This window comes from Trichosporon asahii (assembly GCF_000293215.1).
Source record: "Trichosporon asahii var. asahii CBS 2479 unplaced genomic scaffold scaffold00018, whole genome shotgun sequence".
NCBI classification, from domain to species: Eukaryota; Fungi; Basidiomycota; class Tremellomycetes; order Trichosporonales; family Trichosporonaceae; genus Trichosporon; species Trichosporon asahii.
Genome location: NW_014040906.1, coordinates 121,001 through 144,384, shown reverse-complemented (window position 1 = coordinate 144,384; position 23,384 = coordinate 121,001). Strand labels below are relative to the sequence as shown.

The following is a 23,384-nucleotide window of genomic DNA, read 5'->3' as shown; positions in this document are numbered from 1 at the left end:
AGTTTCGTCCCGACAACCTACGGCGCGCGGCGTCGGAGGGGGGGGGGAACTTATTCTAGGCACGCGTACCCAAGGATACTCCCAATTCAGCCCCACCGAAAGTCAGGCGCCTTCTCCGTCGCTCATGGGACGAGCGTTGGCGCCGAGCCGCGAGCCGCAGGCGAGGAGATGGGAGCGGGGCGCAGGCTGTGCACGTCGTGAACCTTCCCCTCGATCTCGGAGATGTGTCGCTACCTCGCCATCATCGCATACATGCATCTTTGGCTGTACACGGCGCTGTCCTTGTCCTCAAAGCCGGGTGACCACTCGAGGGTGAGGTGCAGGCGCAATGCATGGCCCATTTCGGCATGAACGGCACGAGGCGCAGATCCGCGAGACTCATTACTTTTGCACTTGCACGAAAGGCGGAGAAGCAGTGGAGCGGGCAAGGGGGCCAAGGGGATCAGTCCCGAATTGCATCAAGTACGCAACCGCGGCGGACTCCTGACTAGGCCTGACCCAGAAACGAGGATACCCGCTTGCCGCGGCTCGCTCTGCTGTTATGAAGGACGAGCGATCGAGAGATTTCGCCATTATTCGCCACCCTCCGTACCGTCCGTTCTGCCATCCTCCGTCTCATGTCTTGCATGTCTCGCACGCCTCGAAACTTCTGAGCGCTGTGCTGATCGTTAACCTCCGTTTTATAGGCAACCTGTAGAGAGTGAAGGTTTATGAGACAGATTGGCCACACGTGTCCCCTGCTATGATGAGCCAGTTGGATCTCGGCGCTCACCACGTTTAAGCATGTGAGCACATGGGGCACTCGGTGAGGTGCAATTATGTCACCGTCGAGGTCCCGGGACTGTTGCTAGGCTGACTGAGACAGGGTCGCAGGACAGCCAGCAACAGCCAATACGCCGACGTACGCTCGGCGCACAGCTGAGGCTTCTCTCTGGGCAACACATGTCCCATCTGTTGTGACTGCCTGTTGTTGGCCGTAGACGACCGGTATGGCGCCCTGCGCGCCCTGGCGTACTGTCATCGATGTATTCGCTCATAAAGAAAAGTATGGGGCACGTCTGACTCGCACTGTAGAGCTCGCCCGAGTCTTCGTTCTGGGTCTTACTTTGTTGCATTGTCATTCTCCTTTAGTCTCCTTTCTGCAGTGTGCAATACTCGGCGTCTAGGAAACGAACTGGGATAACTGTCCCGAGTCTTCACTTTCGGCACTCTACTCTAGCAAGTCGCACCTCGCATCTCGGCCTTCTTCTTCTTCGTCTTCATCCCGTGCCCTTCTGTGTAAAGGACAGGGTTGTACAGCAGGATCTCTGCAGTGTGTGACTCGCTGTTGTCTCCGCTAGTCAACATCAGAATAGTCGGAGAGCATGCCCTTGTCTCCGCTCCCGCTTTCGTTTGCAGAGAGCTACAAAGTAGGAGGGTAGGAGGGGAGGGGCTCATATCTGACGCCAACACCAATACTCACTGCTTCTCGCCCTCCACGCAATCGGTGAGCAGCGCAGGTGAGCAGGCGAGCAGGCGAGCAGGCGAGTTGTCAACTTCTAGTTTGCCCCAGTCATCACTACCAGGCAAGTGGCTGTCCCCGACTGGCATCTCTCAATCTTCTCTCGCTTCAACCTCTCGGCAACGTCGCCTTCTGCCATGCGACTTGTGTCAGCAAGCATCTGCCAAGGAGTCAGCGGTCGAGTCAGTTTTCGCTCTCGAGTGGCCGCGATCACACGCTTACCCTGGGCGTGTCAGCGCCGGCCCCTCGACGGTCTCGCCTACACAGCGTGCAGCGCATGCAGCAGATGCAGCGGATGCTACACCGCCATCAAGACAAGCCAAGACAAGCATCAAGACAACAGGCAAGACCATGTGGCCCGCTGTGCGCTGTGTCCGGGATGACAGCATGGCAGCATGGCGCTTTGGCTGTTGCTGTCGCGTCGTGGTAGTGCAAATGAGCAGGAGTGGTCGGGCACCCGTGCCACAACTCTCGGTGCCACTTGTCCTGTCTGCTTGCACGCTCGCGCGCTCGCCCGGCTCGCCCCGTTCCGATCTGATCTCCGCCTGGCGCGCCTGGCGCGCCTGGCGCGCCTGGGCCCGGGACGCTGTCCAGAGCTCCAGAGAACTGCTAGCATTGCCTGCCCCTCCTTGCGTGGCCACGGCTTGATACGCTGCGCATACTCGGTACGCCTGCATCGTCGGAGATGCACGAGTGACGCCTCGGCATGGCGGGCGGATGTGGCCTCGATTGTTCCCTAGACCATGTCCGACCCTGTGTAAACTTTTGTCGCGCATGCCGATGCCCTCCCGACGCACTTCTACGCACCTCTACGCGATCTACGCTGCGAGCTGTCGTTCTCGTCCAACTGCGGGTCAGTAGCACTCCCTGCCTGCTCCTGCTATGCTCTATGCTCTTGCATCATGCAACGGCCATTGTCGATAAGTATACATGCCAATGCACCCTGCTACCCAACTAAGCTAAATGCTATCGCCGCTTAGACGGAAGCGAGGGGGGCGGGCTCAACAAAGTCACCGCCCTTGGAGACCTTGGAGCCGGGCTGGGCGGCGGCCTCACCGTGCATCTCAAGGAGCTTGGACATGTCAAGCTTGGGGGCCTTGACGATCTTGACCTTGCGGACGTAGACGTTGTGGAGGGGGTAGATGCCCTTGCAGGCCTTCTCGATCTCGCGGCCAATCGACTCGGGGACGAACTTCTGGACAAGCTCCTTGAGGTCCGAAGCCTCACCCTCGCGGCGCATGATCTCGGTCATCTTGGCGTGGATGGCACGGACCTGCGACGACTGGGCGTAGGTCGTCTTCTTGACCTGGTTGCGGTTGCGCTGCGTGAAGCCAATGGCGAAGAGGCGGAGGATGTAGCCGTCAGTGGTCTTGACGTCGACGTGGGCCTCAACGAGCGTCTGCCACTTGCGGACGAGCGAGCGGAGCTTGTCGGTGGTGAAGTCCATGCCGTAGAAAGAGGTCAGGCAGTTCTTGCCCGAGACGTCCTCAACCTTCAGCTGGATCTTGCGGAAAGACTGCTCCTGGTCGTTGTTGAGGTCGGCGAGCGAAACCTCAAGAACACGGCCCTTGAGCGAGTCGTTGGCGTTCTCTGCGCAGGGTCAGCAACAACATCTTCAAGGATCATCGGTCGGTCCGTGAGAGAAAAATCTTCTCCAGCCGCACAACCAAAGATACGCACTCAGACCCTGGGAGCGGTTGACGAGGGTCTTGCCAACATTGCGGTTCTCAAAGTAGGAGGGGGCCTTGATGTCGTACCAGTCTGTCGTTGTCAGCTGTCTGCTGCTCCCAATGCCTGCAGCAAAACTAACCCTTGCGGGTGAAGGGGTCGACGACCTTTTTCTTGATACCCTTCTTTCCCTTAGAGAGACGCTTGTTCTTTCCAACCGCCATTTTCTGAGAGTCGTTGGTTGCACGGGGTGAGAGAGGAGTCGAAGAGAGAGGAGAAAGAGTGGGAAGTGAAAGTTGTTGCGGGTCACGAGGGAGCGTTCAAGTAGGTCGAAATTTCGCAGATCCAGTCCGAAAGTCCAGCGCAATCACACAGTCACACAATCCAATTCCAGAGCAGAGCAGAGTTCGAAAGAGCAGTCGGCAGAAAGTCGAGAGAGAGAGCACAAGCGTCAGCACAATGTTTCGTCGTCGCCGTTCGTCGCCGCAGAGTACGCACTTTGTCTTGAGGTAGTTGACAGTAACGACGGTGCAGCCGTTCGATGTAGCAGTTCCTCCCAGACCCGGCAGCAGCCTCGCCTGGGTCAGACCTCGAATTTGGGAGAATTTAGTTCCGCTAACGCCGAATGTGGCATGGGGTGCTTCCGCCCACGTGGGGGTGGAGGGAGAGTTTCGTGAATTTCTAGAGTGATAATATCACGTGATGCTTGACGTGTTAAATGTGTCATGCATGTGGCTATGTGGCTGCAGGGCCTTGTGGACTTGGCCGATTCTGCAATTCTGCGAAGGCCCAAGTTAGGAAGCCGAGTGACCGAATCTTGGATGTATCAAGACGCCGATCCACACTCTTTCTGCGAAGTTGTCCTCACGCAGCACACAGTCGTCGGTCCCAAGTTCATCCGTCGTGTGTTGGAGACGCCAGGCGGTACACCGAGAGTGTTGACCCCTCCTCCAAGTTACCAATCCATGTCTCTGTGAACGCTCGTGGCTCACGCTCTGCCCAGCCTACTACTTTACCGTCCTTGGTGCAGAGGTGGCTGTCGGCTATGCGCTTCGACACGTTTTCGTGATCTTACCAGTCTCATGCAGGAAAGTGATCGACGTGCATTACCTCTTTGGAGCTGGAGAACAACTTGTGTGAGAGTTCTTAGATCATAAAGTGTATAGAAGCGTCGTGGAAACTTGATGCACTTGGCAGGAGGCACATCGACTAAACCGGGGTACCACGGGCGGTCGAACGCCAGATCCCACCGTAGGAGCAAAAGTCGAGAGTCGAACGAATTTCGATGGATGATGACTTCACAATCGCTCAGAGCAACCATATGGAAGTTGCAGCATGAGCGCACTGCTCGGTCCAGATTTGATAGGGCAACTTTCAGGAGCTTGCAAGCAATATGGGTTGAGCAATGAGCGATTTGATTTCGTTCGCTACGGTGGCGTTCGACTTTCCCTGGTACCCCGGTTTACATTCATAAGTGCCGTTAGCAAAGGCACTCCACCTATCCACCCAATCGACACTGACGACATTCTGCCCCCTCATGATCTCACTCCAGCCTACCGCTACTGCCCAATGCTCTATTGTACCGTACTGCAGTAAATCCATTCCACTATATGCACATCTACTTAAAATCTGCCTATTCACACCGAGTTATTCCTAAGAGAGGAGGTCGACGAGGACCTGTTTCTCCTCCTTGTTATTGGCCGCAGCGGGGCTGCTACGGCGCCCCTTGGCGTTCCCGTTGACCTGCGCCTGAGTCTGCTGAGTCGCGGCACCAGGCGTCTCGGGGGTGTTGCTCTCGCTCTCGGAACTGAGGGTGGGGGACTCCCACGCATTTCCCGACGTGAGAGAGGGAAGCTCGCCCTTGCTCTCGAGCTCGTTGATGCGGCCCTCGAGACGGCGGCCGCAGGGCGTGTGCCGCAGGTTGGGCATGAGGGGGATAATAATGCTGAGGAGCTTGTCGCGCTGGTCCTTCTCGGCCTCGGCGAGCGCGGTCTGCACGGGAAAGTTGCCATACTGGTCGCGAAGCAGGGTTTGGATCCTGTTCTCGCCAGAGTCGTCGCCGATCATCTCCGAGATGAGCTCGCGCTTGTCAGCCGGGTTGGCGTGCTTGAGCGCCTTCTCGACGACGTTGGAGGCAAACTTGTGGCGGCACACTGTGGGTTAGTTTCGGTTACATCAGAGGAAAAACTCAGAGAACGAGGCGGAGGGGACAGATTGATCAATGGCCACGCTAACTCACAGTCAAAGATCCTAGTCTTGATTTCGGCGACGGCGAGATCGCGATCATGTTTCCTCCCCTCACCCTCGGTGATGACGGACTGCACGACGTAGTTTCCAAACTGGTTGATCATGAGCTCGTGCGAGCACGTGTGCATCTCGTCCAGGAGAGGGCGGATCTTCTCGGGCGGAAGCACCTCGAACGACTTTTGCAGCACGCGACACCCGAACGGATGCGTCGAGAGCTCGCGCACGTGCCCGATGAAGGCGTCCATGAACCCGCGGGGCGGGTCGAGTGTGATGAGCCGCTGGTTGTTAGCTTTCGTGAGCGGCGTGCCAACCTGGATGCTCGCCCCAGGCACGAACACTTACCTGGATAACGTGATTGGCGTTTGACGACTTGACACACTCGATGATGTGCCCGTCGAGCTCGGCAACGAGCTTGGCGCGGTCCTCGGTGCGCGCGTGCTCGAGCGCAGTCTGCATGACGCGGCACCCATACATGTGGTTGGAAAGGAACAGCGCCTGGCCCTCCATCTTCTTGATGAGGGCTGCCTTCTGGGCCGCGTCGCCGTGCTCGAACAGCTTCTGGATCACGTAGTTGCCAAACACGTCGGTCATGAGGGAGAAGGCATTGGGGAGGATCTCCTCGAAGACCTTCTGGCGCTCCTCGGGCGAGGCGGTCTCAAGCTTGTTCTGGATGAAGCGGCTGCCGTGCTGGTCGCTCGCGAACTCGCAGATGCTGCCGTAGATCTCCTGCATGTTAGCTTCGCGACGGTAAAAGTTCAGCTTACCGAGAACTCCAGACGGGATGACTTGCGAGAACGGAACTCCTCAAGACGCTGGGAACGGACAACACTCGAGTCGTCGCGCTTCAGCTGGCGGCCGTACCCGAACGCAGGAGGCGAGTAGGGCGCATAAGGCGAGGGGAGCGCATACGTGTTGGCCGGGGGCGAGCCGAAGGTGCTCATCGGCGGGCTCTGGAGCGTGTACTGCTGGGCATGGTTCGCATAATCGGCGAGAGTGGGGTAGTGGTTGGGCTGGGCCATCTGTGCCTGGTGTCCATGCTGCGAGTTGCGGCGGGGCGCTGCGCGGGGTTAGCCTTGCCGCCCCTGCCGCCGCGGCTGCTCACGCTGTTCTGGCGCGGGTGCCAGTACACGCCGCGCTCGATGTAGTTGTAGTATCCCTGCTGCGGGGGCGTGGGGAGCTGGTGCGGCACCTGCAACTGCTGCCCCGTGTGCGGGGGACGGTACACTTGCTGCGAGCGGGCGCCGGCCGTGGCGGCGACGAGCTGGTGCTGGAACGCTGTCAGCGCGGCAGGCACCTGGCCAGGCGAGCGGGCGTCAGGCGTATGGCTCCCGTACGTCTCGGGCGGAGAGGGGTAGGGGTCGCCGTAGACGTTGGCGCCGGTCGCCATTGCCTGCAGCGGGGTCGTCACGTCTGCGTAAGGGTAGCCTTGGGGCGCACCGGCACCGTTGGGGGTGAAGGTGCTAGGGTCGACGCCGGCATAGTAGATGAACGGGTCGTAGGGGTTGAACGCGGCCGCAGGGCGGGGCGGGGTATGGACATTGGCGTAGGGACCTCCAGGAGGAGGGGGCGCTCCGGGAGAAGCGTTTTGGCGGTGGGGGGACCCATAGTCGTCAACAGAAAGGTTGGACATGTGGGATGCGATGTCGTTGCTGTCGGAAGCAGGCTGAGCCCATGACGTGGCAGCTGCGCCGGACATGATGAGCAGAGTGTTACTTGATGAGCGGTGGCGCGGGAAAAGGTGGAGTGAACCGATGCAGGAGACGGAGATGGGACTTGATCTGGGAGCCGAGAAGGGAGACTAAGTCGACAATGCTAGTGTGTGTTGCGAGAGGGCTTGGATGGCTTGGGCCTAGATAGTGGTGGGTGCGAGGAGAGTGTGGGACAGTTGGAACAGATATGGGCTGAGGGCAGGAGACGCGTAAGGGTGCGTGTATGATGATGGTGTAAGTCGAGTCAAACACAGGTGTCTGTAAGTGGTTAACAACGAAAGACGGTCACTATGGTCACAGGGAAGAGGAGAGGACGAGGGACCGAGAAGAACAGACGTTCTGGTGAACAAGAGTAGAGAGAGAGAGAGAGGAAGAGAGGAGGCGATGGCAAAAGAGAAATGCAGGAGAGGAGGAGAGAGAGAGGGCGCGTCGGAATCGAGTGGAGACGAGTGGAGAGTGAGGGCGGGCGGGGGCATCGAAAGGAAGCCAGGACAAAGCGTCGTGCAGAGCGTGTGTTGTGCTGCGCCCCCCGCCGAAGCAAGCTTGGACGCTTGTCCACCTCCAACTGATCAGCGGGCGAGCTTTGCTCAGCACGCACACACACCGCGCCCTATCCACTTCTCCTCCGCACGCACGTCACAGCGAGCACAGCGAGCCTCTGAGCCATCGAGCAGTGAGGGTTGACTGAGGAGATGCGACGATGGAGTAGCAAGACGCCGAGGTTGAGTCAGGACCTTGGTGGCACCTGTCCACTCGTCAGGGCCTGGTTTCCGTCGCCATATCGGCTTCCTCTCGCACCGGCGAACGAGCTCCACTCAAGTCTTTCGCACTGTGTACTGTGAACTGTGTGTTGTGGGCTTATCAAGCTCCACAGGAGTGATCGGCGCTGTCCCGCATGCTCCCGGCACCGCACTAATGGATCGACGGGGCTCGACCGTACTAGCCGTTCAAGCGGCGCAGTGGACTCGCTCTCGACTCAGAGCTGCACCGCACTGCGCATTGAGCCATCGAAACTACACCTCAGTGTGCAACGCCCGTGCAGTCTGGGCACACGCTCGCCCTACACTCTGTCTCGCCATCTCGTTGAGTCCTTGTCTGGACTGACTGTCTCGGTCCCTCGGACCTCCTTGCCGTCGATGAACTGGTGGCAGGGAACGCTGGGGTGGATCAATGTACTCACTCTATACGGGGGCGTTCAGTAGCTGGGCAGCTCCCGGTCTATGGCGGACTGATAGGACGATGGGCGTGAGGAACGTAGAAGAAGGGATCCGAGGTACGACCAGGTGGAACGGCGAAGGGTGGCGTGGTCGAGTGATCGGTGTGACGATCGGGGTAAGAGGTGAAGGGGGTCGTGAAGGGTTCGTTGGTCGTCAAGACTCGAGGGGCGAAGCGCGCGGGCAAGGAGCTGGGTAGATCTTCCTTTTCAAACACGAACAGGGGCTGTTCACAGTTGTCAACGGGTTCAACGGGCCAACGGGTCGCAGCGAGAAGTCTTCACAGGGCGAAGGTGGATAAAGGCAGAGGGGGAAGGTGGTGTGGTAGTGACACCGGGTGATGAAGTGATGGTAAGAAGTCGAGTGGTACTATGCACACAGAGTCGCTGGAGCGTGAGCGTAGACGTAGGCGTGAGTTGAGCGCTGCCTGAGCTTGGACGAGAACCAGGCGTGCGTATTAGGGGTGCACTGGGTTGTTGAGCGGGCGGCCCCGAGCGTCACTACCTCGTGCGGTGGAGGTGATGCGGTAGTGGTTAACTGGTTGACCGAGAAGCGTCAGCTAAGGGCGGGGCCGGCTGGGTGGACCGTGGACCTCTGGCACCTCTGGCACCTCGAGTGCGTGGGTGTCGGCCTGGGAGAGGGAGTTGTCCGGCGGTGCAAGCGATGGACGGGCGGTGGTGTGCGTGTGCCGTGTGTCGTGTCTTGTGTGGGTGGTAGGGGCCTCTGTTGTCAGAGCGTGAGCGTGCTGGGCGAAGCTGAGCGAAGGGGGACAAGGATCCGAAGTGTGCGCAGGAGCAACAATACAGGCAGGGATCGAAGGCAGGAGGGGGGTCAAGGGCAGTCTCATCGTCTCGGACGCTCGGACACAAAGCAGGACAAGGACGCACCTTTCATCGGGCAGTCATACCGTAGAGCTGAGTTGGAGTCTGGTCTGGGCGTGTGACGGAGCTTTGGATCTTGGAAGGATGTACGTCCTCGCCCGGCTGGACGAGAAGCGGTGTGCCGACCGGAGCGTAGTGCGTAGTGCGTAGGACGTAGTGTGCACGCGAGTGTTCTTCTGCGCAGGTAAGTGAGGGTTGAGCGACGATGTGCACAGATCGACAAAGGTGCACAATAAAGTCCTAAAGCCAGGCGCGCGCAGGCGCCGGAAGCACCGGAACGAACACCAAGCGCATGGCGTGCATGGTATCAGCATGTTCGGCAGTGGTAGCGCTGCGACGATGCACAGGGTTCAAACCCAGAACGAGGCGTGCAAGGCGTGCGGAGGTGGCGTTTAGGTCAGGCATCGTCAGGCAAGCCCGGCGTCAGGCGCGACAGGAACTGCAGGAACGCCGGCGGCGCTGGAGCACTGCACCCATTGCTACAGATCCTCGCTTCGCACTCGGAATGCAGCACTGAATTGTGTGTATGCCAGCACCCAGCACAACACATTAGCCAGAAGCACGGAACAGCTTTTGTTGGACGAGGCTTATCTGGCTTCTTTTGTGTGCCCGAAATTGGGCCACTCGCACTTAGCGGCCTTCCAAGGCTAGGGTAGATGAGCCCAGGAACGTTGGTGCAGCCCCAAGTACGCCATGGATGGCCCGGCAATCTGCACTCTTCTGCAGATGCGTGCTGGTCATGAAGGTACGACAGTACGGCGGTACGACGATGGGACAAGAGGAACAACGGGGCGCCTCGAGGTGCCCTTGATTCAGTGCACTGCGGCACCGCAGCGAATTGCGCTGGGCCCCTTCGAGCCCTCCGCTCACGGCTCCGTCCTTCGCAAGAGGCCAGAGGACGAACCAGGAAGCGGACAAGCATTGTCGTCAGCTTTGTGTAGCTCGGTCGTTGCGGTCTGTGCGTTAGGGTCACGACGCCGTGGGCCAGGCATGTCAGTAGACTGGGGCTAGGAGGCCAGAGAACAGCAAAACGCCACACTCGCCACCGGACGACGGGGTCCTGATATTCGAGCAACTCGCATTCCTCGACTTGCTCACTCGTGCTCCAGCATGCCCAGCAGCCCATGGCGCTTCGTCACCGGCGCCGGCTCCGTGACGGGACACGATTTCCCGCCAAGAAGTTGTGCACACGTCTTTCGGTCTGCGTTCAACGGAGCATCCATGGACGCCCAATGATGGAGAATTATCTTTGCATGGATACAACACTGCGTAACTCTACACGCCATAGATGGCCAGCTCCTTCATCTCGGCGAGCACGTTCTCGACCTGCACGTCGAGCTGGCCGTTGGCGTACTCGTCGCGGATCCCGTCGGCAAAGTACCGCTGCACGCCCGCCAGCTTCTCGTAACCCTCCTCCGCGAATCGCATCTGGATGCGCACCATGGACTCGAACGACGGGTCGAGGAACGCTGTCGTCAGCTACAGAGAACAGGAACTAACTGGCTGTTGGTGTATACTCACGGACTCGGAGCTCAACGAGCTGCGGCAGCTCGGCGATGAGCTGCTCGTTTAGGATGTCGTAGATCTCGCGCGCCTCGTCGTGTTCGCTCTGCGCGCGGGGGAGCTTGGCCGTGTCGTCTGACGGCTTCTCGACAAGCTTGCGCACCTTGGAGCGGGACGCATCGTAGTCGATGAGCTTGTGATTCCTCTTGTCGATTGCGGCGTTCACATTGTTGAAGTAGTGGCACATCTTGCCCACCGGCTCGAGCACGGTCGCGCGATACGGCCCATCCAGGTCGCGAGTCACGACGTCGTCGAGCGAGTCCACCGCCGCCTTGTACGAGTGTCCAGCCATGGCGCCCTGTCGCGTGTCAGCATCAGATCACTGGTATCGCAAGCCACATTCCCAGGTGACAGGTACGTACATCACTAGCCTTGTCGGCGGTGTAGAAGAGCTCGACCGTCTCGGCAATGCGGTTCTGCGAGGCGGACATGGCTGCCGTCAGCTAAACGCAAAGGCGATTAAAGCTACTCACTCCTCATCGCGTCGAGGTAGTTCTTCGCCTCCTTCTGGAGGTTGTTGCACTCCTTCTCCATGCTGGTGCCGTTAGCGCGCTTGGTTCCACTACGCACTGCCCCGCCTCGGCCGCCATGCGTCATTCACTCACATTCGGTACTTGGCCTCCTCCTCGGCGAACTGGTGGTCGACGGTGCGCTCGACCTGACCAGTCTTCTGCATGAGCTGGGTGCCCGCGCGCGAGGCGGCCTTCTTGAATCTGCATCGTGAGTATGTCGTCGCGATCGATTTCGGCCAGGCGTTACGTCCTAACGCAAAACACGTCGACTCACCCGCCCCTGCATATGGTCAGCTGGGCCCGCGAACTCTGCTACCAGCTGTACTCACCAAGACATCTTGAAGAGACGAGTTGCGGCCTAGATGGCGATGTGAAGTGATGAAGTTGGATGAAGTTGAGGAACAGCGACTGACGTCGGATCGGCGCCCTCGTCACCGCAGCCCTTGGCGGCATAGCCCTCCCGGGATCTGTTACGTAACGATCATCGTGTCTAATCGACGTCTGAAAATACTAATGGGCATGCCCGTCAATTAGTCACAGCCAGACAAGCGATTACAGTTCATTTGGACGGCGGAGATTGGTTGACGGGCGGCAATGACGTTTTTAGCTCCGTCACACAGCTGCCTGGAGATGACAATATCGGGGCACCCCGCCCCCTCCTTTTCCTCTCTGCATACTACTCTCTGATCACAATATAAAACACACACAGCATGTCCAGGCATCGCTTCGTGAGGAACCTCGATCTTGATGGTGCGTGGATTCGACGGTCGATTGCGTGAGCTGACCCTCAGCCGAACTGGCCGACGACCAGCCCGACGACGACTACTACGACGATGACTACGACGGAGAAGGTGGCGGCGAGTACACCGGCTCCGAGGAAGACGACGGCATGGACGAGACGGAGAGGGGTGCGTTATTCTTCGTGTACATTGCTAACGCTCAGCCCAGATGGAGTCGGCTCTTCCCCTCGTGCGCGAGAAACTGAAGGACATCAAGCCCCCGATCAGTGACGATGCCATCAGAGACTCGCTCTGGCACTACTGGTTCGACGTGGACAAGACGGTGACATGGCTCCGCAAGGAGTGGGAAAAGAAAGGTAAGTTCATTCCCCCTCCTCCCTCTCCTATCTTGAGCGAGTGCGCACAAGCCAGCAATCTAGGACATCCGGCTGAGCGGACGCCAGGCGACGCCGGCCCGCCGAAAGAGCTCCTTCCAACGCCGGAGCAGGAGCCAAGGCCACGCCCTCGGAGAAGAAGAAATGCTGCAGTCAAACCCGCATCTCAACCGCAACCCTCGGCACCATCACCGCAACCGCCCCTTACCGCTCTTCAGCGCCTCTCGCTTGCTCGTAAACAAGCTGCTGCGGGATCGGCGTCCGCGTCAGCGTCAGCGACGCCCGCTAGCTCGGCTGCGTCGTCTGCACCCGCGACGCGCGGCAGCACTCCTGCCCTAGATGCTCTGGCCAAGCCGATGTCGAAGCTCGCTCTGCTCGCGCAGAAACGCCGTGAGGCAGCTGCGGCCAAGGAGGCAAGCAGCTCATCCGCATCTACAACCGTTTCGACACCCGTGCCTTCCCCGGTGCCGCCAGCGGAGCAAGCTGAGGCTGCACCCGTGCCGGCGAAACCGCTTTCGAAACTCGCACAGAAGATGGCCGCCGCTCGTGCTGCCAGAGCCGAAGCTGCGTCGCGAGGGCCCAGCGACGGTTCGCCCGCTCCCACGACACCTGTACCTGAAGCTGCTGTCGAGCCAGACGAGCCAGAGACAGAGATGTCCGCGCTGTTCTCGGTTGTCCTGCCGGTGAAGAAGAGCTCGAGCGCGCCCTCGACGTTCTTCAGCATGCTCACCAAGCCTCCCGTTGAGCTGCCGCCGGAGAAGCAGCCCTCGCTCGCGCACATGCACATTGCTGTGCGCGGCGACCTGGCTGCCGCAGAGCAGCGCGTCCGTGAGGCTTTTGGACCCGGCGTCGAGAGCCCCGACGACATTATCTTGCGCAAGCAGGACGGTCGTGTCGCGACAGGAGGCGGAGCACATTCAGTCGAGCCGCCAAAGGTCGTGCGCGAGGTGCGCGTCGAGAAGCCCGCCCAGGAGAAGCCAGTCCAGTCTGAGGTTGCTGCTGCTCAGAGCAAGCAAGCGAAGGAGCAGTCCATGGCTCCGGCTGCTGGACCCAAGGGCTTGGACAACAAGCTGCGGCGTCATCGCTCTCCTACGAAGAAGTCGGACTCGGGTCCTAAGAAGACAAATGCGGCGTCCAAGCCTCCGGCGAAGGACAAGCCAGCTGGTGGGGCCAAAAAGTCGGATCCGAGCAGACAAGCTCTGCCTCAGAAGGCGGCGTCCAACCGTCCTTCCAAGTCAACACCATCCGCGGCCCCGGCGAAGGGCAAGACGAACGGAAAGCCGAAGCCTACCACATCCTCCGGACCATAGCTGTAGTCGAGTCGAGATGTTATGCGTCTCGATCGACTCCTGCGCGCTCGCTCTGCACACCTTATAAATGACCATATCGCCGAGAACCTCTGCTTACCATCGTAGTCGCGAAAGCTAAGCAGCCTCCGCCGACCGCGCGATCCAAGTCGCTCCCCGCACAGAAGCGCGTCGTCGCCACCCCGAGCGCCTCGCCATCCAGCTCAAAGCCCAACAGCCGCAACACTTCTACCTCGGGCACTCCCCGCAAGAACACCGCTTCCAGCTCACCCATGACCTCAACGCCGTTATCCGGCCTGACGACGCCGGTCGGCGGTGTCGCCACGCCGGGGGTCTTCACGCTCACGTCGTCGGACATGGCCGGTCTCCACCTCTCGGACAGCTTTGACGAGGATGCGCTTCGCCGCGAGCGCGAGAAGTACCGGGAGCGCCCGGTCCCGACGATGAAGCAGGCTGACCTGATCAAGAAGGTCAAGGAGGATGAGGCGAGCGGAAAGAAGAGCTTCAGTTTGATCGTCGTTGGTGAGTAGCTGCATCCTTCTCTGCGATCAAGCTAACCCACAGGTCACGTCGATGCCGGCAAATCAACGCTGATGGGACGGCTTCTGTACGAGATTGGCAACGTGACGGAGAAGCAGAAGACGCAGAACGAGCGCGGCGCACAGCGTGCCGGCAAGTCCTCCTTCGCATTCGCGTGGGGTCTCGACGCGCTGGGAGACGAGCGTGACCGCGGTGTCACGATTGACATTGCGACGACGCACTTCGAGACGCCGCACCGCAACATCACGCTCCTTGATGCGCCGGGACACCGCGACTTCATCCCCGCCATGATCTCTGGAGCCGCGCAGGCCGACGTCGCTCTTATGGTCATTGACGGCTCCCCAGGGGAGTTTGAGGCCGGCTTCCAGCGCGGCGGTCAGACGCGTGAGCACGCGTGGCTCGTGCGTTCGCTCGGTGTGAAGGAGATCATCGTGGCCGTGAACAAGATGGACGTCGTCGACTGGTCGCAGGACCGGTACGACGACATTGTTGACGATATGAAGCCCTTCCTTGCCAGCGCCGGCTTCCACCACAGCAAGACGACGTTCCTTCCCCTCGCTGCCATGGAGGGCGTGAATGTGCTCGAGCGTGACCTGCCCACCGAGGCGCAGTGGTACAAGGGCCCGACGCTCGTCGACGCGCTCGACAAGGCGGACGTCCCCGAGCGTCCCTACGATGCCCCGCTCAGGATACCTCTTTCGAACGTTTTCAAGGGCCAGACGGCGATCGCGTCGGGTGTTGCAGTCCAGGGTCGTCTGTGTTCCGGCCTCGTGCAGGTCGGTGACAACGTCAGGGCTGTTCCGGGCGACGTCGTCGCGACAGTGCGCACAATCGAAGCAGACGAGGACACGGCACCGTACGCCGTCGCGGGCCAGAACGTGACGCTTTACCTCTCGGGCTGTGACGCGAACCAGCTCGCGATCGGCTCCGTCCTCTGCCCCATCAACTACCCCTGTCCGTTGGTGCGCCGCTTCACTGCCCAGATCCTTGTCTTCGACATCACGGCGCCGATCATCACCGGAACCGCCGTTGAGCTCTTCCACCACTCCGTCAATGTCCCCGCGACCATCAGCAAGCTCATCAGTATCTCTGAGAAGGGCCAGGTGGTCAAGACCAACCCCCGTGTGCTGCAGAAGGGCACGACAGCCACGGTCGAGCTCACGGTGCGCTCGCCGACGGGTTCCACCCGGCCGCCCCTCATCCCGCTCGAGACGGCAAAGGAGAACAAGGAGATGGGCCGCGTCCTCCTCCGTCGCGGAGGCGAGACCATTGCGGCGGGCATGGTGATGGAGCTGCTCTAGGTCGATCTAGAAATTTGTACAAAGTAATACAACGATGCATATCCCTATCCCCAATGCGGGAGCACTTGGTCTATAGCGACCTCTTGTTCCGTGACCGGTCCACTCTCCAAATCAAACGGCAAACTGAGGAATCCGCCAAGGTCGCCCGTGAATCCGCCACTGAAGGCGGCGACCTGTCCCGCCGCTGGCGTTCTCGTGGCCTGGTCCACATCGGCCCTTGCGTGGGGCACGCCAGCAATGCCAGCGTCTGGGAGAGAATAGAAGGATGCGAAATTCTCGCGCACAAGTCCGAGGTCGACGTCGTGAATACCCTCGATTCGCTGCCGCAGTGTGCCCGCTATCCACTCGGCGCCGTACCAATACGTGGCGAGTTTCTGGAGCCCCTGCTGCAGTGTCGAGATGTTTGTCGTCGCAACGCTGGTGAGGAGGGCGCGGGAAAGGTCCACGTTCGGGCGCGAGTCGGCGCTCTCGCTGCCGCTCGATTCACCGTCTTCCTCTTCTTTCTCCTTCTCGTCGCCGTCCTTCTCTTTCTGATCGCTCTGACCGGCCGCCTCTGTGGACTCTACAGCTGCCGAACGGAGGTCCAGTGCCTCTGACACGTGGATCTCGGGCACGGGCGAAGCGGCGCGCGACGGAGCGGCGGAGAGTCCGGCCCGCGCCTCCTCGATCTCCTTCACGTAGCAGCACCCTGCGACGAACCATGCCTGGTTCACGAAGGGCAGGGCAAAGTACATGAAGGGGTTGATGATGTCGGAGAGCACGAGAATGTCGCCGATTGTGCGCACAGAGTGGCGCCAGAGGTTGCTCGCCGCGGCCGTGTTGGGCGTCATGGCGCCGACGCTCGTGCCGTTAACGCTGAGTCCGCCCTTCTCTTTCTCCTTCTCGGTGCCCTTCTCGGTGCCCTTCTCTCGAACCTCCTTTGCGGTCCGCTCAGCGCTCGACGGGTGTAGATTCCCTCCGTCGCTGGAGGCCGAGGGCGGTTTCGAGCCCGAGCCCGAGCCCGAGCCCTTGCCTGGCCGGCGCGCGAGCAGGTCCGTGCCCGTCAGATACTCGGACGCGAGGATCGTGTGCATCCACAGATGCAAGTGGAGGAAGATACTCCCCTGTCTGGCGCGATTCTGGGCCTGCAGATTGCCTACGTTCCACTGCATGTCGGCGGGGAGGCGGGCGTACTCCTTGATTGCCGCGGCGCGGGCCGTCTCGACCTTTGTGCCACCATAGCCCGGGGCATAGCCTCGGTTCAAGGCATTGATGAGCGGTCCGTAGCTCAGCATCATCCTCGCCGCGTACGGGAAGGGACTCCTCGCACCCTCAGCACCGCTAATGTCGTCCTCGGAAGGCAGGGTCTGCGTAATGTCCTCGGGCCGGAAGGCCGTCTGCCGCCCCACGCCGAACGACAGCGCATAGTCCATGAGCAATACGGACCAGAACGTGAGCCTGTTCAGCCTCCTGTCTCTTTCGCTCATGGCGGATTCCGGCGGCGGCGTAAGGTGCAGCCCAAAATCCACACTCATGCGGACTGCGAGACCCGTGAACATCCACACCTCGCTCTCGGAGTCCTCGCTGAAGCCCAGGTGCGCCAGGAGGACGAATGCGATGATCGCCTCCCGGGAGGGGAAGCCGAGCATGGTCCCCACCATGGCCTTTGCGCGCGCGTAGAAGACCTTTCCGTACTCGTGTGGCTGCAGCTCGGGCAAGGCCACGAGAGGATGCTTGCTGAACCGCGCCGCGATGGCCCCAATGGCGAGGAGGAGGAAGAGGCTTGCTGTGCGATTTTCCACGCCCGCCTCGAGACCCAGCTCCGCAACGAGGGGGAACTGCGCGCCAAAATGCACCCGGAACACGTCCAGGAGGTGCAGCATCACTGGCGTCGCTGGGAATCCATCGGGCGCGAAGAGCTCACTCGCGGATCCGTTCAGAGCAGCGGAGGGAGTCGTTGCCTCCCCAGACGGCGTGTTCACGCGCACTTTCAGCGTCACCTTCTTCAGACCGGGGGCGATAGCCGTCTTCCCATGCGGCCTGTACCAGGAGACTTTCACTGTGCGGCCCTGGTTCTGCGAGCGCGGGCGCGATGGGTCCATAGCGACGGGAGAGGGGTCGCTCGTCGTGCTCCGGTCCGGCGAGGCTTCTTCGACCACTGGAAGGCGGCTCGACACGGCCCAGATGAAGTCTGTCGGGTTCACTGGTCCCTGTCCCGCGCCGTTGCCGAACATTGTGTTCATTGACATCGCGCTCATACTCTGCGCTGGCGACAAAGGCACATTCGCAACGCTCCCTGGCGTCGGTGCGTATCCGAACCGTGGCTGGGGTTGCATCACCCCCGCCGCCGGCGCTGGCGTCGGCGGGAACATGTTTGGCATCGCTCCCATCCCACTCCCGAGACCTATCGTCAGTTCCCTCTGCTTGAAGTTCTCGTTTCGTGGGCGACCCACCAGGATTCGCGTTCCCCATCGCGCCGGCAAGAAGTTGGTCGAGCCACTCCCCCGCCGGCTTCTCCTCCTGCTGCAGCTGCTGCCGATACCTCTGCAGACGCGCCTTGCTCGACCGTCCATCTTCAGTCGGCCATTGACACGGTAGATCTGCCTCGACGCAGTTTGGGCACGGGTCGGGCGGCAGCGCGCCGCACTTTGACTTCCGGCTGCGGCACTGGCGTCAGCATGGTGGAGCTCACGGGGCGACGTACCTGTAAGCAAGCGGTGCGTGAGCGCGAGAACTTTTGGCGTTTCGCTGGCGGCGAGCGGGAACGTTCCTTCTCCTTCTCCTTGCCGCGCGCCGAGGCCGAGCGCGACGACTCGGCGTGCGAGCTCGTCGTCGATGGTGACATCGCTGGCGCGTTGCCGGGCAATAGCCGACTCGGGGGTTTGGCGGGCGATTGGGCTGGAGTCGGTATTCGCTTCGCGTGGTTTAGGTGCTGGGTATAGAGGGGATGGAGGTGGAGAGGGCGATGGGCCTGGACAGCGAGAGCGAAATGAACAAAAGATGAGATCACACTGCAGAACCAAACATGAAGATTGAAGGTCGCATGCCTGGTACCCGCTACGGCAAGCTGGGAAGGGCAACTGCCGCTCGTTCCTGGAATCCGCCGAGAGTACCCCGATGCGGACGTGGGAGCGTGAATATCCGCCTACAGAGGGTCTAGAGCCTCTCTGTGCAGTTCTAACGGAGCAGAAAGGGTCCGGGGGCTAAGAATGTGCGTTATGCTTAAGTGCATGGATCCGAAGGTGCTTTGAGAGGTCGCTACAAACGTCTCACAAGTGACGAGAGCGAGCCGATATGTCGGTATCCAACGTAAGATCTCTCGATGAGCCTAGTGATGCTCCGTGCAGCAGAAAGCATGGAAGAACTTCAGGACCAAAGATCTGTAATACTCTCTCTTCTACCACCGTCTCTGACTCTGACTCTGCAATCCCCTTCTTCTTTCACTCATTCCGACTGCTCGCATGTAAGCAAACAGCCGATCTCGTCATCCACTTCACCTGGCCACCTTCGAGACGATCGTAAGTGGGGGTCACGTGCTTTGACTGGAGCCACGCGGGTTTGCCTCCGTGTCAATCTCTCGGACTGGCAACCTCCCAGTCCTCCGACTTTTCGACGGGCCTACTGCCAGACGTTGAAAGATTCGAGGTAGAGCCTAGAGCACACGACACCCATCAAAACTCGCCCACCATGCCCCAGCGTCCGGTCGGTGTGCGCGATGTCTTCAACTTCCGGCAAGCGATCCCTCGCATGGTGCGTTCCCCTCGCCTTTCGACCGCCGCGCCGGGCGATCCCGCCGTTCCTGTGTCTGCCGACTTTTGTTTGCCCGCGATTTCGACGATCGACAGTCCGCGGAGAGACAGGAGCCGGTAGAACAGAACTGGACGGGCGGCAGAAAGCTAAGCGTGCTGCGCCGTTGAGCTGACATTACAGAGCTGGAGCCCGAAGAACCTGTACAACATGTGGCGCCGAACCGCCCCGCAGGGCGATCTGTACGCCCGGACGGGGCATGACGGCCAGCTCCACGGCGCCAAGCTGTACCAGGAGCGTTGGAACGCGAAGCGCCTCACGAAGGGTTACCACGCGGACCACCTGCCGTCGAAGAAGTTCGGACGTTGGTACCTCCCGCAGGCTCTGCCTGTCATGCGACACAATTCGGCCAAGAGCGACAAGAGGCAGAACGACCTGAGCAAGTGGGTCGAGGGCCGCGAGGCCGCCGGCGGACGAACGGAAATGAACAAGCGTCTCGCGCAGCTGCAGAAGGACGGTCTGTCTCCCGTCGGAACCATGATGTTCGCCGAGACTGAGCGCCGTCTCGACGTCCTCATCTTCCGCGCGTGCTTTGCCCGCTCTGTCTGGGCTGCCCGCTCTTACGTCGTCCAGGGTCACGTTAGGCTGAACGGAAAGCTTGTGAGTGTGCTGCGTTGAGATAGCTGAGGGACGATCGTGAAGCTAACGCCCAGTGCCGTAACCCGAACACGCTCCTGAACCCCGGAGACATCTTCACGGTCGACCCGGCGATGATCCCGTTCATCAACCCGCGTGCGCCGAAGGAGGGCGAGGCCGCTGAGAAGGCCGAGGAGGATGCCGACGAGGCTCTGGCGAACAGCGAGAACAGCGACGAGCCCGCCGCGGAGGCTGCCGAGTCTGCGGCCGCCGAGTCCGCCGAGTCCGCCGAGACGGAGGGTGAGGGCGAGAAGAAGGAGAAGAAGGGCAAGAAGGACGAGAAGGCTGAGAAGGTGCACGCCCCGGGAGAGTACTTCAAGCTGCCGGACTATGCGCAGCCCTTCATCTTCGTCCCCGCGTACCTGCTCCCGTCGTACCTGACGTGCTCGGCGGTGTATGTCCGCCACCCCACTGCGCGTGCGGCGTACTCGGAGATCCCGTCGCCCTACGACGCCGCCGGGCCGCTCATGTCCATGACTTGGGAGTGGTACCAGAAGGTTGCGCCGCGCATGCGCCCCGCTCGTCGCGCACGCCTCCTCGGTCCCGAGCGCAAGAACGACCGCAAGTAGTTATATAGCATCGCATGGCATCATGATCACATTTCTCATACGCCGTCTGGCCTGTCTGGTTGGGCTGAGGGCTGGAACCAGACAGGGGCACGCCGACTCGCGAAGTCCGAGGTTGCATGTGAGGCTGCTCTCTGGTTTCTCTTGGCGCGCCGGGCTTTACTAGCGAGCGAAGTGACGGGTGGTAGAGCAGCGCATGATAAGATACATTAATTGATAGTGCAAGTCTACTTCGACTCCTCCTCGAGAGGCGGGAGCTCGGGGGCAAGGCCCTCCTTGACAAGGAGCTTCTCGAGTTCTCCGTCCTGGTGCACTGTGGGGTCAGCTTAGAAACTGCAGTAACATCTTACTGGAGAGCATGATGTCGCAGCCGCCGACGAACTCGCCCTTGACGTAGACCTGGGGGATCGTGGGCCAATCGCTACTTGTTAGCTAATGTACAGAGTGCGACAGGAAGCTGCGGGAGGTAATGGTGGCGACGAGGAAGGCGCTTGCAGGAATTGCTTGGTTTGCAAGCCCGGCTGGGTTGCTGACTGATCGCACATCACGAGCTCTCAGCCGACCGCGCCAAACGTGTGCGTCCTGCGCTAGGTGCAACACCTGCAGCTGCCTTCGCCAGTCCCTCCTTACGACCATCGGCGACTACCGCAGTCGCCGATAGCGCGGTGGTCGTTGCTTACTCACGAGTACTCCTTGATGCCCTCACGCAGCTCGGGGTCCTCGAGACAGTTGTAGCTCACGATCTTCTCGCGGGGAACGCCCTGGACCTCGAGAATCTGGCACACAGCGCGCGAGAAGCCGCACTGCGGCTGCTCCGGCGTGCCCTTCATGAAGACGACGAGGGGGTTCTCGTGGACGGCCTGGAGTTAGCTCACTTTCCGGGCAATGCAGCTCGTAGCATGCCCCCTGCTTGTCCTTTGGCAGCTTATTAAACCACGAGAAACAGCTGCAAAATGGCACAGGGGGCATGCGGTGGTGAGGCAACACTCACATTGTCTATGAGCTTGCGGGCCTCATCGGAGAGAGCGCGGCGCTGCGCGATCTGCTGCGAGACCTGCGCGAAGCGAGCGCGGGGGAGGGAGTTCTGCTCATCAGCACATGTCCTTTTTCTCCTTCCTGCTTTCCAGATACGTACAAGGGTACGGAGACCAGCACGGGCGAACATGGTGACGAGAGGTGGTGAAGAAGTCGGAAGTCCGGCAAGGTGGAGGAAAAGTCGAGCCGAATGAAGCTCACTGCACCGAGTGTGTCATGTTCGAGGTCTTATTGGTTCCGTTCGGCCGAGGCATGACTCACCAGGGTTGGCCACCCGCCGGACTCTGGCACGCGAGGGTTGTTGTTGTTGCTCTGCGACAAGACTGCATGCTACCCAGACTACATTGCTTGCGCTTGGCATACCCCTCGGCACGCCGATACCTCTCTGCACCGCTTGCTCAACCAGTTTTAGTCCCTCGCTTCGCTCGCTCCTTGACTGAAGATCAGAAGAATCGACTGGAGAAGTGGAGAATGTCCCTGACACCATCATACCGCTACATCAACGCTGATGTGAGCTGAAGACTCGGCCAAAGCTGACAGGACAGGAACTCGCGACGCTAATCAAGGCCAACCCCACTGGCAACGGGAGGGAGTATGCCGTCGTCGATGTGCGCGACAGCGACTTTGCTGTGAGTCCGCTAGGACCCCCACCTTCCACCCTCTCCCTCCACCTTGCAACTTCTGTTCATGCCGCTCTGTCTGACGGCAGAGACCCCGCAATGGTGTCGCAGGCAGTGCTTCAGAGGCACGGTAGAGGCACATGGGGGGAAGCTATATCTTGTGGATGGACAGCTGACCTCTAGGGCGGCAACATTGTCGGATGCCTGCACTACCCCAGCGACGAGTTCATGGGCAATATCACCGAGATCGTCGACAGGGTTAAGAGCGGTAAGCTAGACTGGCGCAACGTGAGCTGAACCCCAGTGCCGAAGGTCGTCTTCCACTGCGCTCTGTCGCAGGTCCGCGGTCCGAAGGCGGCGAGGGTGAGTATCAGGCAGGAGTGCCGAGCGTCACATTCGTAACTCGCGCTTCCTCATGGCTTCGCCCACGACGCTCAAAGGGGTCTGAAGGGCGGCGAGCTAAGGCGTACAAATACGAGTAGCTGACACCCCAGCGCTACATTGAGGCCCGCGACATGCTTCTGAAGGAGGACGCGCCGAAGGACCAGGAGGTGCTCGTGCTTCGCGAGGGATTCGAGGGCTTCCACCCACGATACCGCGTGAGTTGTGCTCGCTTCCGCTGCAACTGACATACAGGACGACCCGGTGCTTGTCGAGAAGTTCAACAAGTTCTACCACGACTAGACCGTAGATTACATGTATCATTACCTTTGCCACTGCACTAGCTCTCCGCCGGCTGAGAGACACGAGCACGAAATACACACAACCTCCGAGGGAGCCAACAACGCTTAAAGGGGAGGCAGTTTCCTGGCGCGTCTATCTTGCGTGTACAGCCTCAGCCCATGGCACTCCAGCCAACCTCGGCGCGGGCGCGATAAATCCAGCACTGACAGAGAAAAAGGCAAAAGATATAACTTCCTGACGGAGAATCGAACTCCGATCTCCCGCGTTCGACCAGGAAAGGTGACAAGCGAGCATACTAGCCGTTATACGATCAGGAACGTGGCAATCGCGTGGTCGCCATTGGCGGATCGGTGGCGCGGCTGCGGTTTATGAATATCAGATACGTCACGTGATATACTTCCTCTGGTGGCGTGGACGGCGCGTCGTCCACGTTGACTTGACGCGACGATTCGTGCGCGTATCTCTGTGTCTACTTTGGGCAGAGTGCGTCGGGATGGAGG

At 60.3% G+C, this 23,384-nt stretch overlaps 8 protein-coding genes across 8 annotated transcripts; 3 read left to right on the top strand and 5 right to left on the bottom strand.

Annotated features, from left to right (window-relative positions):
• Positions 1-2,477: 2,477 nt before the first annotated feature.
• On the bottom strand, positions 2,478-3,393 carry A1Q1_07988 (40s ribosomal protein s3ae-a (s1-a); the record flags this gene model as incomplete). Its single annotated transcript, XM_014326174.1, has 3 exons — positions 2,478-3,091; positions 3,182-3,262; positions 3,312-3,393. 3 exons carry the CDS (start codon positions 3,391-3,393, stop codon positions 2,478-2,480), a joined length of 777 nt encoding a protein of 258 aa, XP_014181649.1.
• A 1,429-nt stretch (positions 3,394-4,822) lies between these two features.
• On the bottom strand, positions 4,823-7,112 carry A1Q1_07987 (RNA binding protein Pumilio; the record flags this gene model as incomplete). Its single annotated transcript, XM_014326173.1, has 5 exons — positions 4,823-5,322; positions 5,409-5,694; positions 5,759-6,139; positions 6,181-6,453; positions 6,519-7,112. The coding sequence occupies 5 exons, from the start codon at positions 7,110-7,112 to the stop codon at positions 4,823-4,825; spliced, it is 2,034 nt and encodes a 677-aa protein (XP_014181648.1).
• Positions 7,113-10,495: 3,383 nt separating this feature from the next.
• On the bottom strand, positions 10,496-11,214 carry A1Q1_07986 (uncharacterized protein; the record flags this gene model as incomplete). The annotated part of the gene is made up of 3 exons (XM_014326172.1): positions 10,496-10,689; positions 10,742-11,081; positions 11,146-11,214. The coding sequence occupies 3 exons, from the start codon at positions 11,212-11,214 to the stop codon at positions 10,496-10,498; spliced, it is 603 nt and encodes a 200-aa protein (XP_014181647.1).
• Positions 11,215-12,243: 1,029 nt separating this feature from the next.
• On the top strand, positions 12,244-13,719 carry A1Q1_07985 (uncharacterized protein; the record flags this gene model as incomplete). The annotated part of the gene is made up of 1 exon (XM_014326171.1): positions 12,244-13,719. One exon carries the CDS (start codon positions 12,244-12,246, stop codon positions 13,717-13,719), a length of 1,476 nt encoding a protein of 491 aa, XP_014181646.1.
• Positions 13,720-13,988: 269 nt separating this feature from the next.
• On the top strand, positions 13,989-15,557 carry A1Q1_07984 (elongation factor 1 alpha-like protein; the record flags this gene model as incomplete). Its single annotated transcript, XM_014326170.1, has 2 exons — positions 13,989-14,238; positions 14,281-15,557. The coding sequence occupies 2 exons, from the start codon at positions 13,989-13,991 to the stop codon at positions 15,555-15,557; spliced, it is 1,527 nt and encodes a 508-aa protein (XP_014181645.1).
• A 44-nt stretch (positions 15,558-15,601) lies between these two features.
• Positions 15,602-17,770, bottom strand: A1Q1_07983 (uncharacterized protein; the record flags this gene model as incomplete). The annotated part of the gene is made up of 1 exon (XM_014326169.1): positions 15,602-17,770. The coding sequence occupies one exon, from the start codon at positions 17,768-17,770 to the stop codon at positions 15,602-15,604; it is 2,169 nt and encodes a 722-aa protein (XP_014181644.1).
• Positions 17,771-19,223: 1,453 nt separating this feature from the next.
• Positions 19,224-20,548, top strand: A1Q1_07982 (nam9 protein, precursor; the record flags this gene model as incomplete). The annotated part of the gene is made up of 3 exons (XM_014326168.1): positions 19,224-19,286; positions 19,467-19,943; positions 19,997-20,548. The coding sequence occupies 3 exons, from the start codon at positions 19,224-19,226 to the stop codon at positions 20,546-20,548; spliced, it is 1,092 nt and encodes a 363-aa protein (XP_014181643.1).
• Positions 20,549-20,772: 224 nt separating this feature from the next.
• On the bottom strand, positions 20,773-21,710 carry A1Q1_07981 (uncharacterized protein; the record flags this gene model as incomplete). Its single annotated transcript, XM_014326167.1, has 5 exons — positions 20,773-20,858; positions 20,928-20,944; positions 21,230-21,405; positions 21,537-21,629; positions 21,681-21,710. The coding sequence occupies 5 exons, from the start codon at positions 21,708-21,710 to the stop codon at positions 20,773-20,775; spliced, it is 402 nt and encodes a 133-aa protein (XP_014181642.1).
• Positions 21,711-23,384: the final 1,674 nt, after the last annotated feature.